We start from the raw sequence: 17,385 nt of genomic DNA on the forward strand, positions 1-17,385 counted from the left end.
ATACCCGAGAATGAATGCATAACTCAGGGTATGAAGAAACGGGCATAAAACCGTGGACAAAGGTGTTTACTCTTTCCACCTCTTATACAAACCTATGATCCGAGAAGTAACTAGTATAAAAGGAAAGGCTTAAAGAGCTAAGAATATCGATGAGTGAGTGATATGATGCAGAAATGATATTCAACCCCGAAAATGTACTTGGTTATAAAGAATCTATCTTCACTCAGATACGATCCTGTCCACTTTTTCTTATTGACATAGGCCCATGTAATGTACAACCGCTAAAACTTACCACAAGAAACAAAATTCAGATAGAAATGCAAATTTTAGAGATCCCATGCCAATGAAGCGGCTTTCCTCCAACGAGCCCCCTGGGCCAGTCTTGATCGTGCTGTGGATTTAGCCAATGGGAAAACCATCACCTGGCTTGTCTGCTCTGGCGTTTAACGGCAGCCTGGGGCTCTGGCAGAAATCTTACTGTAAACGATAAGCCCGAAGCAAGTATGATCATGAGTAACCAGATGGCATGACCCCCAGCCAGCTGCGTCCTCGCTCCCAAAGCGAAAATGCTGGTGAAGAGAGCCGGTGAGAAGGCTCTCAGCGCGCTGATATTAGTCATGGCCAGCGCATTCAGCAGGCCCAGTACCCTCGGCGAGGGCGTGGTGTCATTCAGGACGAGCTGGATCGCTGTGAAGCTCATGCTGACTCCGCAGCCAATCACCAGCGTGATTGGCAAAATAATCCAAAAGGCCGTGACTGATCCATCCGTGCCCATCCGCAGAAGTACATTCCCAAGAGGGCAGGATAGGAAGAAGAACGGATACACACTAGCGCACACACGTATCACTCCGTTCGACCCTATCCTCTTCTGCAATGGCGGGAACACCAGAAGGAGCCATGCAGCTTGTGCGGCGCCATTTAGACCCATCATCAATGAAATTTGTAGAGTGGTAAAGCCGTATCCTCCGAGATGTACGGGAGTGAACCAAAAGACGGGAATAATGGCGGTGTAAGCGAAGGCGAGGACCATGAGATACCCATATGCGTATAGGACCACACCGACCCCTGGTGATCTGAGAAGCTGCCGTGTCGATAGGTCGCCACTCTGGATCGGCGCATCGGATGCTGCCTCCTCGCGATCACGGTCCGCCACAACCGGCTCCTTCTTCAACGTCTCTTCAACAAAGCAGGCGCTAGACACAGCAGCGGTGCCTCCGATTAACGCCACCACAATGCTCGAGAGCGCGTAGGGGTATTTCTCAAAGAAGCCGGCAGCTCCGAAAACACCAGGGTACTGTCGTACTGGGTCAGCAAGTGCACCGCCCAATAAAGGACCCAGGAAAAGGCCCAAGTTCCCGCTGAAGGCGAACCAACTGAACGCTCGGGCCTGGGTACTAGGTGTGCTGTGCTCGGCCACCATCGTGCGGATGGTAACGATAGTTCCAGCAAAGATGCCAGCAAGACACCTAAACAAGATCATTTGCGGTATGGTCTTTGCCAGGCCAAAGAGGCCAGTCGCCACGGCAACACCGAACAAAGAGGAGACCAGGACGGGCCTACGGCCGAAACGATCAGCTGCTTGGCCCCAGAATATCATGACAACGGCCTGCGTGAGGGAGAACATTGACTCGATGAGACCACTGTAGAAGCCGATGTCCGAGTCTGGCACGCTGCCGTTGTCCTTCACCATCTGACTGACATAAGGGAAGATGGAGAAGAAGGCCAAGGGCTCGACTGCGCGCGCATAGCAGAGCAGTAGGATCTGGAACTTGGGCAGGGGCTTTTTCTCGTCGTCATTATCGCCATCTGACCCTGATGAATTGTCCAGAGTGTCTGGTGCGGGCACGTCATCATACTTGATCTTGCTGGTCCCTAGGAGAGCTGTAGTCTCATCTACACGGTCACTTTCCTCGTTTACAGCATCAGGCTGCCTGGCTGTACCTGTTATTGTGACCATATCTGGACGTGAGAGGTGTGGTGCGAAGGGGTGAGATTGAGGTTGAATGGCGAATACATTGAGCCCCACACCGCTTTCGCGTCGCACTTGACGCGTGAAGCAGAGAAGTTTCGGACTGAATCTACTGCAATGGCCATCTTTGAGAGAAGTAAGTTATCGGAAATTTCCTTCTCGCATTCTATGTGTGATTTTTTAAACTGTGTCGCACATCTCGTAGTCCAAAATCACCATCACACGGTCTATAATGAACCCCCTATGCCTTCTACAAGAATCCCCAGGCACATACGGAGTAAATGGAATTAGTTTCCTATCCAACCAATAGTCATGTCTGCTTTGCTTTGATTAGGGACAGCCACAATTCCCCAATATAACTTTTCGGTGTGCTTTTTCCGTATCGGAAGAAATTATAGATGACGATGACTCACTTGATGCAAACACTTGAACCTGGCCAATTGATCAGTTATAGATTCATTCATAAAACAACCATTATAGCTTGGGTCTGAAGATAAAGAACAACCAACATGAGCCAAGGCCATATTATTATCGTCGGGTGAGAGCCACTTGAAGTCTACCCTCTTCTTTCCCCCTTTTTTTTATATTTATTAACAATAATTCAACAGAGCCGGCGTCATCGGTCTCAGCGCCGCAGTCAAGCTGTCCAAATACTCGAAAGTCACCGTCATCGCGAGAGAGTTACCGGGAGATGTTGGTATTGACTACGCCTCCCCCTGGGCAGGGGCACATTTCCGCCCCACCCCCGCAAAAAACGAAGACGAACACAGGGAACAGGACTGGATGCGCCAAACCTACCAAGAATTCGAGGAGATCGCAAAAAATCACCCGGAAGCCGGCGTGGATTTTATTCCTGCAGTTGAATATTTCGATACCGCTGACCTGACCTCCTTCCTAGCAGAAGCACATGGCTACACCTCATGGCCGGACTTTCGTGTTCTGCACCCTGCAGAATACCCCCCTCAACATCCGTCTATCCAGCTAGCCGTTACCTACCGCAGTTGGGTCTTGAACTCACCGGTTTATTTGAAGTGGTTGCAGACGCGGGCTGAGGCGCAGGGGACTCGGTTCATTCGAGCCCATTTGGAGAACCTAAAACAGTGTTTGTCTGTCTATCGGATGAATAAATCCCAGGATGAGAGCGATCATGTTGCGGGTGTTGTCGATGCAAGTGGGAGAGGGTTTGATGATCCCTCCTCTTTCCCCTCGCGGGGTCAGTTCATCATCGTCTCGAATTACTGTGATAAAACTATCAGTCATCATTGGAGTGATGGTTCCTCTACGGTCATCATACCCCGGCCTCTAGGTGGTGGGACTGTCATTGGTGGGACGAAGGAGCCTAATAACTGGTATGCTTTTTGAGTTCATTAATTCCCCTAGGTTAGAGTGGCGCTAACGCTCGTCAGGTCTGAGGATATCGATGATGCTTCAACTGAGGCCATCTTGAAGAGGGTGAGAGATCTATGTCCCGAGATGATTTGCGAACAGGCGGATGGGCCGCTTTCGACGAATGGGTTCGATATAAAGCAAGTCTACGTTGCTCGGCGCCCAATGAGACATGGTGGACTCCATTTTGTCACGGGGCAAATAGTCGACCAGGATAAAAGCACTCTTCCCCTGGTTTCTTGTTACGGTGCTGGAGCAAATGGGTACAAAATTAGCTGGGGATTGGCAGGTGAAATTGCCGAGTTTCTTTCTTAGTATGGATGCAGCGCACTTCTGATTCAATGGAAAAGATATTTATTCGTTACATTTTATTATAGATTTCCCCTGTAGCGCATCCAAGTACACGGGCATGAATTTAGGGGTAAGGTCCTGACTCTGTTTAAGTGGACTTAACTTCGGAAGCCTTTGATGCAATCTAGAGTCAATCAGTTTCGTCTATACTATAAAAGTGATAAACAGTAGGGACCAATACTAAAGAGAGTGGAGCATGTCACTACGCAAGCTTGCGAGTGTCATGATCAAATGAGTCTTATTTCCCTTGAGCAGACTTATCTAACCAAACAGCATTGAACACTTGAAAAAAATATCGGGTATCCTATTTCGCCGTATGGGAGTAAATATGATTTTGAGATAGTATGTACAAACATTATTGAGTCCTCCTCAGAACTCCGATCCTTCTAAAACCAATGCCAATAAAAGAAATATATGAAATGTACCGCCAGATTAACCACCCAGCATCATCCAAGCCATGGTACCAGCCCAACCAAAGACAAACATCAGCGTCAAAATACTGGCACCGGCCTTATCCCCAGTCGTAATAGGCTTGGTTTTGTCGTTATCCCCATCCTTTCCTTCACCCGCATTGGGGTCACTACTGCTGTTTCCACCAGTCTTGGAGGTGACAGGGCCAAAGGTGCCGGTGTCAAAGTTGATCATATTCGCAAGGAAGACATTCGTTGCGCTGATCTCTTGCTCCATGCCGGTCGATCCGTCCCACTTGTTTTGATACCACGTGATACCGCACGAGTTGTTGTTGTTTCCCGTGCAGGACTTTGCGGCGGCTTGTGCGGAACTTGCGAGTTTGGGCTTAATCTGTGCTGCAGTATCGGGGACCAAGAGTGCGGTGAATGCGAGCCATGACGAGGTGAGGCCCTTGAAGAGGATTTCGTTGAAATTGCACTTTTTGATAGGCTCACAGGTTATGTCTTCGAAGACATCGCCGTTTGGGAAGAAGGATTTTAGGGTTTTTCCTAGTAGGCCGTCTACTGGGGTCTTCCACTTTTCGTCTCCATTTGTCTGTACAGGTGGAGTGTTAGTGTCTGCAAATAGAAGGGTTGTCCGCATGGAATGGGGAAATGGCGAATATTGAGGTCCCACTTACAAAGTTATACATGTAGGCAGCACCCATCAGGTATGTGCCGTAGTTGTAGGTCCACTGGTAGTTACCAGAGTCGGCGCAGTCATTTGCCATTTGTGTTGAGTCGGCAACATTCCAAGTCTTGTTGTTCACTAGCGGCGACGAAACAGACCAATCCCAGATCTTCTCGGCCCATTTTGTGTATTTGTCTTCACTTGTGTAGCGGGCAAGGCGCGCAGCGAGTTGGAACAGACCGCCGTTTGAGATGGAGTTCTTCATGGTATATCCGTCCTGGTAAGGGAAGAGCTGCCAACGCAGACCACCACCACATGTCGTTGTATCCCATCGAGCGGTTTGGGTGTTAAATACACCCTGTGCGAGCGAAAGCCACGAGAATTGGTCGGGGACATCAGGGAATTTCAGCTCGGCGGCCAACATAGCTGCGAGACCCCAGAACATTTGGTCGTCATTTCCCTAGAGATTCAAGAATAGTCAGAGAGATATCCTCTCAAGGGATTTTGGAATCGGTGTATAATTCTCACCAGGTAGCTACTGTAATTGCTGGGCATGTAGTCACCCTTATCGCCTGATTGCCACTCCATTCCTTGGCTCACCAAAGAGTTATAGGTCGAGTCACCCGTGAAGTGCCAGTATTGAAGCAGCGCAAGGAAAAGAGCAGATCCCTCCCACCATTTTTCAGGGAATGAGCCAGGGATTTGTCCAGTTTCATTGCCGGCATACCACCCCATCATGGAGTAAGCACTCGTACTTGCGGCATCTTTGATTGATTCTGTCCAGCGATCGCGAAGTCAGTTCTCTGCCACCTTCGATCGGAAAATAAATTCGAGTTGCCATGACGTACGTTCACTGCTGATGTCTAATTCGATCGCGGGCGTTAATGTTGAAAAGAGGGTTGTTGCGATGAGACCATTAAGTATAGACCATGTTCCGGACAAGTGCATTTCGGCTTAAATCAATCATAGATGATATCGATCTCAAAGGGGGAAGGGAAAAAAAACAATTGCAATTCGAGGTGAAAATTGGGCGAGACCTTGCTTGTCAAAGGGAGTTTGGGGGTCGGGGATGCGGCGCGATGATGTATGGGCAGAAGACCCCCAACCCCAAAAGTTCCATATTAAAAATAGTTTTCAGGGCTTTATCCACTTTGCTGTGGGGTTGAGAGAAATTGCAAGCTTTTTCTGGTTGGTTTTGCAAAGAGATGACCGACGATCAACCAGTAGATCTATCATGTCGTTCGCCACCGAGCCGAGTATGGGCCGATATCGTTTGTGTGCATACAAAGTTCAACAGTTCAGGGTTGAGTGGGATCAGTATTGGCAGTTCAAGTTGTCGTATTCTTATGTGAACTGAGTGAAAGCGACAGATCAGCGATAGATCAACAACAGATGATGTCGAATAATATAGGGTCTTTTGTTTTCGGATAGGTTAGGGCTTATTTAATTCTCCACTCTCTGGGTCACCACGCATATGCCAAGACATATAACGCGTGTAAAGAGGGCGAGACAAGCTATTAGACAGATCCAACCAAGGAACCTGGACCTCTTGGTTTTATATTCAATGGTCTATGTGCTCCGTACATACAAAGTACATAGTACGATGTAATGTTTCCACATCCATCTATATAGTCCCTAGCTATTATAGTAATTAATGAGTGTATTACCTTATATATTAGATAAATATACTTGTTCCTCGTCCAATATTGCCACATCATTTAATCTCAACCTCTTCAAACTCTTACAAAATAAACCCTTAAAACCCTGAAATGACCGTTTTCGGATGACCGCATTTGGTAAAATCACAACCGTGGGCCTGGGGCAGAAAAGTGGGTCCAGGGGTCTCTGACGTCAGAGGCGGGAAAGCCACCTGGGCAGTTCTCTTCATTTTGACGATCAAAAGGGCTGTGTATTTCATCCCAAGAAAGAATCAGGGGTTTCACTTACCTAGGTAGGTTTGAGGGTCCAGACTCTACCTTCTTGTATAACCTGTGTTGTCTCTTGACCTTCACCAAAGAATTGTGAGTGAATTTTGATGGCAAATATTGATCTCGTGAATCCTTGCGGGAAGATAAAAGCAAAACAATCGGTTGCCATAAGGGATAAGCTACCACAACTAATGGGTTTATGTGAGGGGCGAACGCCCTAGGAAATCCAACTACCGAATTGCGACTGCAGACAATCCTTGGGTTATAATAACGCGGCACCCAGGACAGAACACCACCTATTTTCAAATAACAATAAGGCACTACGAACAATCAATGCACAACATCCAATGACAGCCATTCGGCCCCACATCAACACCAATAGCTACCTCTCAATTTGATAGCTTTGCGACATTGTCTATCTTTCTCGCATTATGCTTCGAGTCAATGTTTTCATGGCTTGCCAGTCATCTTCAAGGCAAGGTGGACTATGTCACTAACAAATTCTACCCGCTCGCAACATTCCCTGAGAGCGAACCATGATCAATCGCTTAATTCAACAGACTTTTAGTTCTTGCACACTTCTATTGACAAAACTGAATCATCTACCCCAAATGAAACCCAGATATAAGTCCCGAAAAGACACATATCCACAAATAAATAACACCAAAAAATGGAGGAGAAAGAGAAAAGCCACCATTTTGCACACCGATGCTCCTATGCACAAGCCCATATTGATCCTGGCCGTACGTCGCATTGAGATGAACATTACCAGAAATTGACCCATCTTCCATCCGAATCCAAGTCCGCACATCATCCCCAAGCGACTGCTGATCCAACAAAATCTGCCTTCCACCACGCGCCCATTCACCATACCCTCCATATCCCGTATGTCGGCCGTAGCACATGTTCATGCCATTTCCCGTGACATTGAGGCCAGGAAGCCTACTATTCCATTTGAAGCACCTATCAAAAGAAAAATATATCAGTTAAATGAGTTCTTCTTGGACTTGGCCTCGAAATTAAGGATAGAATATTTAGCGTGGTGTGATCCATACCAGTCATTATCGTGATCATGACCACTGAAGGTTGCCGCCAAGCCCGTGGTGTTCAGCAGAGCGCTTATGAATGGAATGTCTTGAGATATGTAGCCGGTGTCGGAGTCATAGCCTTGTTCCTGGACCCGTTCTCCGTTGATCCCTGGTTCGCGGGATGGGCTAACGCCAGATTGCTGGAATGCGCGCATTGGATGAGCTGGGATATGGACGAAGGCTAAAGATGGTATTGTTTGCCCGTAGGTAGACGTTAAGTTTGCATTGGCTTCTACGAACCATTCGACAACCTGTAACAAGTCAGTATATGAAAATTCAACATCAAATCCCGTGATCGAGGATGAGAATATGTGTGAGTCCATCCTGGGACTTCATCAACGCCGTGGTGCTTACCTTGTCATCTACCCAACTCTGTCTTGCAACTGACTTGCGATCTTCATCCTCTGCCAAGGCATAATGACCACCTTGACTATCAAAGAACCATAAAATAAATACCGGGGCGCTGTCATTCGAAGACTCGTGTGGAAATATTGGCAGGTAATAGTTCGTGATTCCGGCAGTGGAGCCCGAAACCCTTCGCTGGGTTAAGCTATTTTCATATTTTGTCTCTTCATGAAAGATCTCTTCGGGGTCCAAATTAATCTCGCTGTCGTGATTCCCGTAAGTCGATGCCCATGGTAAATTACGGTCGACTAGTGGTGCAACAATTCGATCAACGTAGACACTAGAGTTGGAGCCTTGTGTTGTTGCTTCGCCAGAGATTAAATCTCCATTGAGTACCACGAGTTGCACTTCCTCAGAAGAAAGAACGCTGTTCATTACCCCCCTGGTCTTGTTGTCCGCCTCGTCATCTTTGAATATAATTAGCATCTCGAAATACTTATTCGAGTTTGTCATCGTACCTTCAGCAAAATGCAAGTCGCTAAAAACCGATATTTGGAACGTGCCATTCTGAGTCAATCGCAGCGTTTCATCTCTAGCACGACGTGGGTATGTGGATCGCCTGCGAATTGACATCGTCGTTGTGTACTCAAGTATAGATTATGCTGAAAGATCAACTAAGGAAAATGAAGACTTGCGGCTCTCAATAAATGTGACCAGGTTTCGAACAATTTTCTATCGAAAGAATCCAAGATACAACGAAATATATCATGGGAGTTGCCAGTTGCAGATAGTAAGATGTAACCTTACAGAAACGGCACCGCTTCGGCCAGGGCAGAGGAGGAAAACCCAAATCCTGAGCGATCCATGGCTTGGATACCAAGAATGCTCTCTGGATAAATAGTTTGCCGATTGGTCATTGGAATTATAATTCGAGTACACACAAAGCCATGTGCCCCAGAATGATAAGAGACTAAAGGAAGAATTGTATGTTCCCGGCCCTTCCGTCGGCAAGGTTAAAGCCTCGAATACCGGCGCCTTTAGCGCCAAGGAGCCTAACTGAAGGCGCCAAGGAGTCCGATTCTAAATATCGGTGTTAATGTATCTACTATCACCGTTTAGCACCTGGGCATTTATGCAGGCTGCTTACGGTACGTCATGGCCAAGAGGTTACTTTGTAGGTAGGTCCCATTGTGGTGGGACCCATCTGGACTTTTAACCTTTAGCCATTGGCAACTCAGACTGGATCACCAATCAGATTTACACGTTGAGATCCACTCGGTAAGCACCCGGACAAAGCATAAATGGAGACCTTAAATCCGAAGTGTGTGATCAGCAAGGAGAACATGATATCCCTGTCTAAGTGATAGACGATCTATCGTACGGTCGAAAGTAACAAAATAGTCCACCACATGTATTCAATCTTGGAGAAGGAAAGGTTTTACCAACTTCAGAAGCAGAAGCCTCAACAGAAGTCGAGAGCTAAACCCGCTTCCCACGCTAAGATTTTAAGTCGACGCCCCTCGACGCCTCCTGCGATAGGAGCACTCATAGCGTGATCCAGAAATATAAAGGCAGAAACCAATGAGCTATTTAGACAGAAAGAGTTTAGTGCAGAATATGCCCAGCACATGCTATAATAATGCTCGACACTACCTACAATACTTAGTCTAGAAATAAAATCAAAGACTGTTTCCACCCCACGCCCCCCACCTCTCCCCAATAATTTTTTCTCCATACATCTCACTCACACCCTGATGGCCCCGAATACTATTGCACTCTTACTTTCGATTTCAGATATCGACGCTGACTCGATGCCTAAACTTGCCCAGGTGCTATTTTGATGCAGGCTGTGTAGTACAGTGGCTGGAGGAGTGCGTGTGGGGAAACCGGGGCTCTGTCTCACCGCAATAACAATTCACCTGGGCAGCCTTGGAGCCAAGAGCGTATTACCAAGCACCTTGGCCATGGCCACCTGGGCCAAGAATGTATTACCAATCATCCATCACCTTGTACAGATACATAGGTACAGACATAACCATTCGGTTTCCGAGGAAACCAATTGGTTTCGCTTCAGTGTTACCAAAAGGAGAGACCCGGCATGTCTGCTATCTCTTATACAACAATTATTCCCATACACTTTGGTGTTTCAGAGCGTTGTGCCAAACCCTTCACAGATGGCTAATCTTCTAGGCTCCCTGTTATCACTACTACTTACATTCATCTACACTCCATCTCTCGCTTACTCTCCCAATCTCCGCGAAATCTACAGATTCCCCAACGGGACCTAGACCGAGAACATCGCAGTTCGACCAAATGGCAACCTCCTCGTCGCGGATCTGAGCACAGCAGAGCTCTGGGAAATTGACCCTTCAATCCCCAGCTCAGCTCATCTAGTCCACCACTTCAATGGCGCCGAAGACGCAGATAGAATCACGGAGCTTTCACCAGATATCTATGCAGTAATTGCATCTAATTCAGTCTATACGCTCGATCTCAGAAACTACGAATATACGCCCAAGTCAGTCCTGATTGCGAAACTCCCCGCTGGATATTCGAACGGCATAGCTGCTCTAGATGAAGGGAACGCAGTCGCCATAACAGACTCCCAGCTCGATCTTATATGGCGTCTCGATATCCGCACCGGCGAGTACACCGTGATCTGCCAAGACGAGACACTGACCGCAAATCGTGACATGGGGTTGTTGCTAGGGGTCAACTGGTTGAAGATACTTGTAAATGATTATATGTACTACACCAACAGCCGGAAGCGGATTTTCTGTCGCGTTCGAATTGATATGCATAAAGGTCGTGCTTTGGGGCCTTATGAGATTGTAAGTTGGTCTGCATGGGGTTGGGTATTTGGCGGGTCTTGTTGATAATATCGTTATGAGAGTCTTTCCTAATGGGTCTCATGAGGTTATTGCGGGTTCGAAGGACCCGAGGGATTTGATGACTGCTACGTCGGCGGCTTTTGGAAGGACAGAGAGGGATCGCAATGTTCCTCATATTACTACCGGAGGGGAGACGAAGCTTCCTGTTAACGGCACGTGTACCAGAGGGGGCGAGGTTATGGCGCTTTCTGTGGAGTTTTAGATCATTATCTTCATATATGTTGTAAGAGAAGTCAAGTCATATGTACGGATTTCCATTCCCTAGTAACAAAACGAGACACCGAATGCCATTATGAATAACTGCGCTTGCATGATCGTGTTGGTCTCCAATACCCCTCCATTGCTCCGGATATTCTTTTTTTTTTTTTTGTTCTAATTTCATGTTGAAAGGTTGGACAACGCTTCTAAAACACAAACCCCGTATACACCTACATGCGCATTCATGAACACAAATGCGGATAACGCTCATGACTCGAGTTCACCACGGCGAAGTGCTAACAAAGCCCGGACATCCGTGACGTATTGTAGAGCTTCGAGCATGGGAATCAAGTGGAGCAGACCGTTGTCTGTGGGATCGTTGATCCAACCTTCGATGGGAATGGCATTATCTGGCAACGATAATTAGGTTGAGCGCACTAAAATAGATAAAAACGGAATTGTAAATTACCTTCGTGGAAAATATAGCTCATCGGGCTGTTGTCCAGAATCATCACCTTGCTCAGATCCGGTTCCACAGAACTCAGGTCCTTGATGTATGCCCCATTACGGAATGTGCAATGCTGTCGGTATAAGCGGCCTTGGAAGTATTTCCGTTCCTGCTCGAGCCAGTCGATGACAGGGTCGGCATACTCTTGAACGCTGGCCGTGAAAATGACGAGCTTATACCATTTGCTGACCTTGCGCAGGAACTCATCGCAGTGTGGTCGTTTATGGACATAATACAGAATGGGATGCTGAGGGCCCAGTGTCGTTTGCGGTCCGCCCGGGGACAATGAAGTAGTCGTGGGTATCGAGAGCTTAACCTCGACCATGTGACCACTGGACATCCGGCCACCCTTGGCGAGCGAGTGAATTAGGGTCTCGTCGAGATCCAGCACCAGGGTCTTCTGCGGAGGTCTGGCATTGCGGGGAGCTGCGGTATATGAAGGTACTCGTGACGGGAGGAGTGGGCGCGGTGGAGTTGGAGAGTGTGGGTACTTCGTTATGCGGTGGATGTTGGGAGAGGTTGGGGACTTTAAGCTATCCAGGTGGACAGCCCCCTGGACTCGAGAGACACCCTCGGGCATTGGATGTCCTAAATCTGAGCTCTGGGATCTTCGGTGTCTCTGCCGCTTGAGAGATTCTTCATTATGGAGCTTGATTCGTATAGACCGACGAGGCGTGTGCTCATGCTCTTCCCCTTCTGGGATTGGATCTGGATCGTGGCCTTTGGTCTTAGTAGGTCGGTTCCTCCCGCTTGAGAGATTTTTGATATGCCGTCGATCTGTGTCGGACTCTGACGTTGTTGATACAATAGATTCGTGAGAGCCTTGAGGTCGGAGCTTCCGGGTGGAGCCACTGCGACGCCGACCTTCTACCCGGGTGGCCCCTTTAGCCGACCGGATCGTTGGGTCGGCAGAGGAGCGCCGCAATTTGTGCACAGGTGCAAGAAGCGAATAGTGACCATCATCAGCCTGGAAGCATTGAGCCAAATACACACCGGGTGCAGCAAACGTAGACAGGATGAATTTGATAGTTTCCGTGATCGCATCGAAAAACCGTTGGGTAATTAGACGCCAAGTACTTCGAGCAGCGAGCGTGCCATTCTTGTGAGCTTCATGCAGTAGCGGTGTCTTCTCATCTAAGTCATATGCGCCATCTTCTCCATCTTCGTTCACGGGCGGTCCATCGTTGTAGCTCTTCTCGGTGGGGTCAAGGGACCGAAAGTTATCCTCGCTATAAGACCGGAGTTTTGAAAAGTCTGACGGTAGAGGTGCACGTTTGCTATCGCCTTGAGACTGCGATCTATGGCGTGAAGAGCTGGAAGATTGGCCAATGACTCGCGAGGACAGGATATTCAACGAGTTCATCTTCCCTCAAGGCGTCACGGGAGACAGGGGCGCAACGATCTGTTAACAAAGGAATGAGCAAATCATCAAACCCACTTAAAGCGGTCCATGAGATAAGTGTGCAGGGGGTTTGATGGTAGTCGGAGGGAAAGAGGGGGATCGCAAGGAGGTGTAAGCTGTTCTAACCTCAATGCGCCAGTCACCCGTGCCTCGGAAGTACTTCTGCAACTCCAATCTGATCTATACAAATCTCAAAGCTGATGAAAAGCAATCCAAAAATGGAAATGAACTGGAAATGGAATAATAGAAATGCGGTCAAACTGAAAGAACACCAATAGGAAAAGCCAACGCCGAGACAATAGAGGATCAATGAGTGTGGGGAAGCGGACAAGATCAAACGGCAGAAAATCAATTCTTTGTCTCTCCCACTCTCTTGGGCTTTCTTGTGAGAATCAGAGAATACTCTTGATCAACGCCCTATTTACAACTTGCTCGGTGTGGTCTGGTCTTGAAATTCGGTATGTTTATTATTTGACACTTCACACCTCTATTGCTCAACCCCCCGCTGAACACCACGCAGATTTCCTCCCAACATCCCACTTCCTCATGCCGTCTTCTTTGGCCCTGACACCGGGCCTGGGGTCATTCCTCAAGTGCCTCAAGACAAACCCCATTGATACCTCTATTGAGACTCTGATTTCGTACGTATCTCAAAACTTCCAGTCATAGCCGCTACCCCCACCGACGATCAAACTCGCTAACATAGTATATTTCAATCAGATTGCTCAAGCGCCGTCAAATCCGCCATTCGCGATCATGTGCCACAGCAACCGCCTATTTGCTACGGAGTGTGATCTCCGCATGCCGTACAACAGATTCAGCAAAGCTTATTGAGCGGGTGCAGAGTGTGGGCAGGCGACTGATGGCTGCGCAACCGCGCGAGATGGTTGTGGGAAATATTGTGCGCCGTGTCCTAGGTCTCATTCGTGACGAAGCCGAAGATGATCGCGACGCTGAATTCGCTCTTAGCGACATTGGCTCAGAGAGTCAACCACAAACACCCCGGGCTTATGACGGTCAGTCCCAACTTCTGGTCCCAATATCTACGCAGTGACTCATATATTCATAGATCCATCCTTGCCTTTGGATCGCGACTCGCCCGCCTTCCGGTCCGAAGAAAGATCCTCTCGCCCCGCTCTGACCTCTATGTTCAGCCTTCTATCCCATCCCGAACCCGAGAACTCACTTCCCAGCACCCCGGGTTCCTCCTCTCCAAACGGACGTCTCCCTGGGCACGGCCCAAGCAAAGACGTACGAGCCGAAGTGCTGGAGGGTATTGGCGAGATCATTGATGAGCTCGGCCAGGTCGACGATCAGATCGCTGCCTACGCATTGGACCACATTCACTCCAACGAAATCATCCTCACTCACACATCCTCGACCACTGTCCAGAAGTTCCTGCTCAAAGCCGCCGCGAAGCGAAAGTTTACCGTTATCCATGCCGAGTCATACCCGAATAACCACGAGGCTACACACGCCACTATCAGTGGCAGTGCTGTCAGTGACGATGATAATCTCGGCTTGGAGGCTTTCCAGAAGCCACTGATCGAGCACGGCATCACCGTCATCCTCATCCCAGACTCGGCCGTCTTCGCTCTCATGTCTCGAGTCAACAAGGTCATCCTCGGTACACACTCCGTCCTCGCCAACGGCGGCCTCGTCGCCGCTGCTGGCACCCGTGTCATCGCCCGTGCCGCCAAGGTCCACCAGACCCCCGTCGTCGTTGTCAGCGGTGTTTACAAGCTCAGCCCTGTTTATCCATTCGACTTCGACTCTCTCATTGAATACGGTGACCCAAGCATGGTCCTCCCATACGAGGAAGGTGATCTCGTCGACCTGGTCGATGTCCAAAACCCCATCTATGACTACGTTCCGGCGGAACTCGTCGATCTTTACATCACTAACCTGTAAGTTTCAAGCACCCATCCCACTAATCTCATTTTGCCATGCTAATTTGCTTTCCCTACTCTAGCGGCGGTCATGCCCCATCATACCTTTACCGCATTGTGTCAGACCACTACCGCAAGGAAGATATCAGCTTCTAAGCTAGTAATTGGCTTAGGCAATTGTGTCAAACAGCTCATGAAAAATCAACAAAAAAATCATTTGAGGGACATTTACCCGAACGATACCCGAGGAATTACTTTGACGATCGATATGCAGAAGTAATGAATAAAAAATATCTAAAATTTATCATATCCGCCAATGTGTAGGAATAGCCGCTGCATTGGCCTCTCTCGCATATGCTGCAATTAAGCCTCTCCTAACATATAGACACCTGTGTAAGCACTAGTAGCAGTATAAGAGATCTAATATGCTTATCCTGTTATTGAGGATAGAGGTAGAATCGTTACATGCTCAGGTAACGTCGATATATATCTTTGGATGCATGTATAAAATCAAACTGAAATCGTGCAACTAATGAAATTCTTTTGCTATATTTCCTCTGACTGTTTTCTCGGCCTTAGAAGCTGCTCAATCCTTATTGTTCCGAGACCAACAAGACAATAAATAGACCTTCATATATCGACCTGCTGGTGCCCTCTTTCAGTATAAACGCTGATCCGTACAAGGAGTAGGGCCAACATCATGGTTTATTCAAGTTTAGTACCAAGGAAACCCCAGATATATATCCACGGGTACTATAAAAAATCGGTATACATATATATAGTGGCCATTGCAATTACTAGACAACTGCACATGTTTACCGGTGGATGATGTTTGATAACGGGGAAACAGACCTGAAGGCCTAGAGCATGGGATAGATATCCATGGATGTTTATACAGATAAAAACTCCAGACATGGACAACTCCACATCAACATAGGAGACCGAATCGTGTACTCAGACAACTTGAATATTTAGATCATATTATGTCCATGAATGCCATGTCCACACCAACATCAAACCCTACGCTTTACTTTGCGTCCGGACCAGACAACTCTAGCAAGGATCAAGGAACCAAGTGGCAGTATACGGTAAGGTCAGAAACCCGGGAAAGAGATAAGAAAGTCATGGCGCCATAATCTTTTTGGAGGTTGTATCAATCGTGTTTAATTCGCAAATAAGCGGATCCACCACATTCCGGACGAAAGCCCGCCGGGGGACTCCCCAAAAAGAAAATATCTCATGAAATCAAGGCGCTGATGAGGCGGGCTTTCCGTCCGGCACCGTTCCCACACTCCAAGGCTCCCGGTCGCTGCATTTTTGATTTCGAACAGAACGCGTCGAGTTGTTTAAGAGCGGGGCTTCTCCTTCTTCTCCTTCCAGAGAGCGGCGAGACCGACACCGGAGACCTTGACGACCTTGAAACGGACACCGGGAATATCACCCTTGGCCTTACCCTTGCGACCGAAACCGGCGAGCAGGACCTCGTCGTTCTCATCGATGAAGTTCAAGCAACCGTCATTGGGGACTGTAAGAACATGCTAGTTAGCACATGTTTGTGGTAGTTGTGTTGGCGGTTTCCATCTTGTCGTGATTCCAACTCGTATAGACTTTTCCAACACATTCATATCAATAGTATTAAGGAAGGGGGTTACCCACCGAAAGCAGCGACCTTCTTGCCGTTCTTGATGAGCTGAACCTTGACACACTTGCGGATAGCGGAGTTGGGCTGCTTGGCCTCAACACCGACCTTCTCGAGAACGATACCCTTGGCGTGGGAAGCACCTCCGAAGGGGGAGGACTTGTAGGCGGTTCCGAGAAGACGCTTCTTGAAGTGGTCATCAGCCCAGCGCTGATCCTTGCGGTGCGCCTGGAGCTTGCGGGCGGCGTTCAAACCACGGGGTTGTCCTTTACCCATGTTGGCGGATTATGTGTTCGACGGTCAACTGAACGAGAAAAAAATTGTTAGCCTCGTGTCGAGTGCAACGGTGGTTGTGCTGATTGTGGGTATTTTCGATGCGTGTTCGATGTTTGGAGAGGGTCGATTTTTTGTGCGTGATGGATGCGATCGTTGACGAAGGATCTCGCAGTGCCACGAATAGAATATTTCCGGAAAACCACAAACAATGCACGGGAAACAGCAGGATATCGAATACGTACCGACTGGGAGGGGTGTTGTCGGCCAAAGGGGCTGAGGGTCGAATGTCGAAAAGTCGAAGTGTTCCGGATTTCCCTTACCACACGCTTTGGATGCACCTCAGGTGACTTTGTGCGCTTAGCCCTAAGCGAGTCACGGGACAGCCGTAGCCCCCACCTCAGATTATGTCATCATTCCGATAACGATAAGGTTATC

General features: G+C 48.2%; 8 protein-coding genes across 8 annotated transcripts; 3 read left to right on the forward strand and 5 right to left on the reverse strand.

Annotated features, from left to right (window-relative positions):
• Positions 1–418: 418 nt before the first annotated feature.
• On the reverse strand, positions 419–1,957 carry N7487_003288 (uncharacterized protein; the record flags this gene model as incomplete). Its single annotated transcript, XM_056871035.1, has 1 exon — positions 419–1,957. One exon carries the CDS (start codon positions 1,955–1,957, stop codon positions 419–421), a length of 1,539 nt encoding a protein of 512 aa, XP_056735819.1.
• Positions 1,958–2,478: 521 nt separating this feature from the next.
• Positions 2,479–3,670, forward strand: N7487_003289 (FAD-dependent oxidoreductase; the record flags this gene model as incomplete). The annotated part of the gene is made up of 3 exons (XM_056871036.1): positions 2,479–2,507; positions 2,578–3,318; positions 3,376–3,670. 3 exons carry the CDS (start codon positions 2,479–2,481, stop codon positions 3,668–3,670), a joined length of 1,065 nt encoding a protein of 354 aa, XP_056735820.1.
• A 468-nt stretch (positions 3,671–4,138) lies between these two features.
• Positions 4,139–5,734, reverse strand: N7487_003290 (glycoside hydrolase family 76 protein; the record flags this gene model as incomplete). Its single annotated transcript, XM_056871037.1, has 4 exons — positions 4,139–4,711; positions 4,797–5,246; positions 5,315–5,562; positions 5,635–5,734. 4 exons carry the CDS (start codon positions 5,732–5,734, stop codon positions 4,139–4,141), a joined length of 1,371 nt encoding a protein of 456 aa, XP_056735821.1.
• A 1,582-nt stretch (positions 5,735–7,316) lies between these two features.
• Positions 7,317–8,780, reverse strand: N7487_003291 (metallophosphoesterase family protein; the record flags this gene model as incomplete). Its single annotated transcript, XM_056871038.1, has 4 exons — positions 7,317–7,677; positions 7,770–8,053; positions 8,157–8,614; positions 8,666–8,780. The coding sequence occupies 4 exons, from the start codon at positions 8,778–8,780 to the stop codon at positions 7,317–7,319; spliced, it is 1,218 nt and encodes a 405-aa protein (XP_056735822.1).
• Positions 8,781–10,111: 1,331 nt separating this feature from the next.
• N7487_003292 (uncharacterized protein) lies at positions 10,112–11,240 on the forward strand (the record flags this gene model as incomplete). The annotated part of the gene is made up of 3 exons (XM_056871039.1): positions 10,112–10,132; positions 10,436–10,978; positions 11,064–11,240. 3 exons carry the CDS (start codon positions 10,112–10,114, stop codon positions 11,238–11,240), a joined length of 741 nt encoding a protein of 246 aa, XP_056735823.1.
• A 263-nt stretch (positions 11,241–11,503) lies between these two features.
• nemA (Nem1-Spo7 phosphatase catalytic subunit NEM1) lies at positions 11,504–13,107 on the reverse strand (the record flags this gene model as incomplete). The annotated part of the gene is made up of 2 exons (XM_056871040.1): positions 11,504–11,646; positions 11,706–13,107. The coding sequence occupies 2 exons, from the start codon at positions 13,105–13,107 to the stop codon at positions 11,504–11,506; spliced, it is 1,545 nt and encodes a 514-aa protein (XP_056735824.1).
• Positions 13,108–13,692: 585 nt separating this feature from the next.
• Positions 13,693–15,316, forward strand: N7487_003294 (translation initiation factor eIF2B subunit beta; the record flags this gene model as incomplete). Its single annotated transcript, XM_056871041.1, has 4 exons — positions 13,693–13,787; positions 13,867–14,162; positions 14,216–15,053; positions 15,119–15,316. 4 exons carry the CDS (start codon positions 13,693–13,695, stop codon positions 15,189–15,191), a joined length of 1,302 nt encoding a protein of 433 aa, XP_056735825.1. The 3' UTR covers positions 15,192–15,316.
• A 1,065-nt stretch (positions 15,317–16,381) lies between these two features.
• rps23 (40S ribosomal protein uS12) lies at positions 16,382–16,950 on the reverse strand (the record flags this gene model as incomplete). The annotated part of the gene is made up of 2 exons (XM_056871042.1): positions 16,382–16,560; positions 16,692–16,950. The coding sequence occupies 2 exons, from the start codon at positions 16,948–16,950 to the stop codon at positions 16,382–16,384; spliced, it is 438 nt and encodes a 145-aa protein (XP_056735826.1).
• Between the last annotated feature and the right edge of the window lie 435 nt (positions 16,951–17,385).

This window comes from Penicillium crustosum, assembly GCF_028827405.1.
Source record: "Penicillium crustosum strain IBT 35664 chromosome Unknown utg000001l_segment0_segment0, whole genome shotgun sequence".
NCBI lineage: Eukaryota > Fungi > Ascomycota > Eurotiomycetes > Eurotiales > Aspergillaceae > Penicillium > Penicillium crustosum.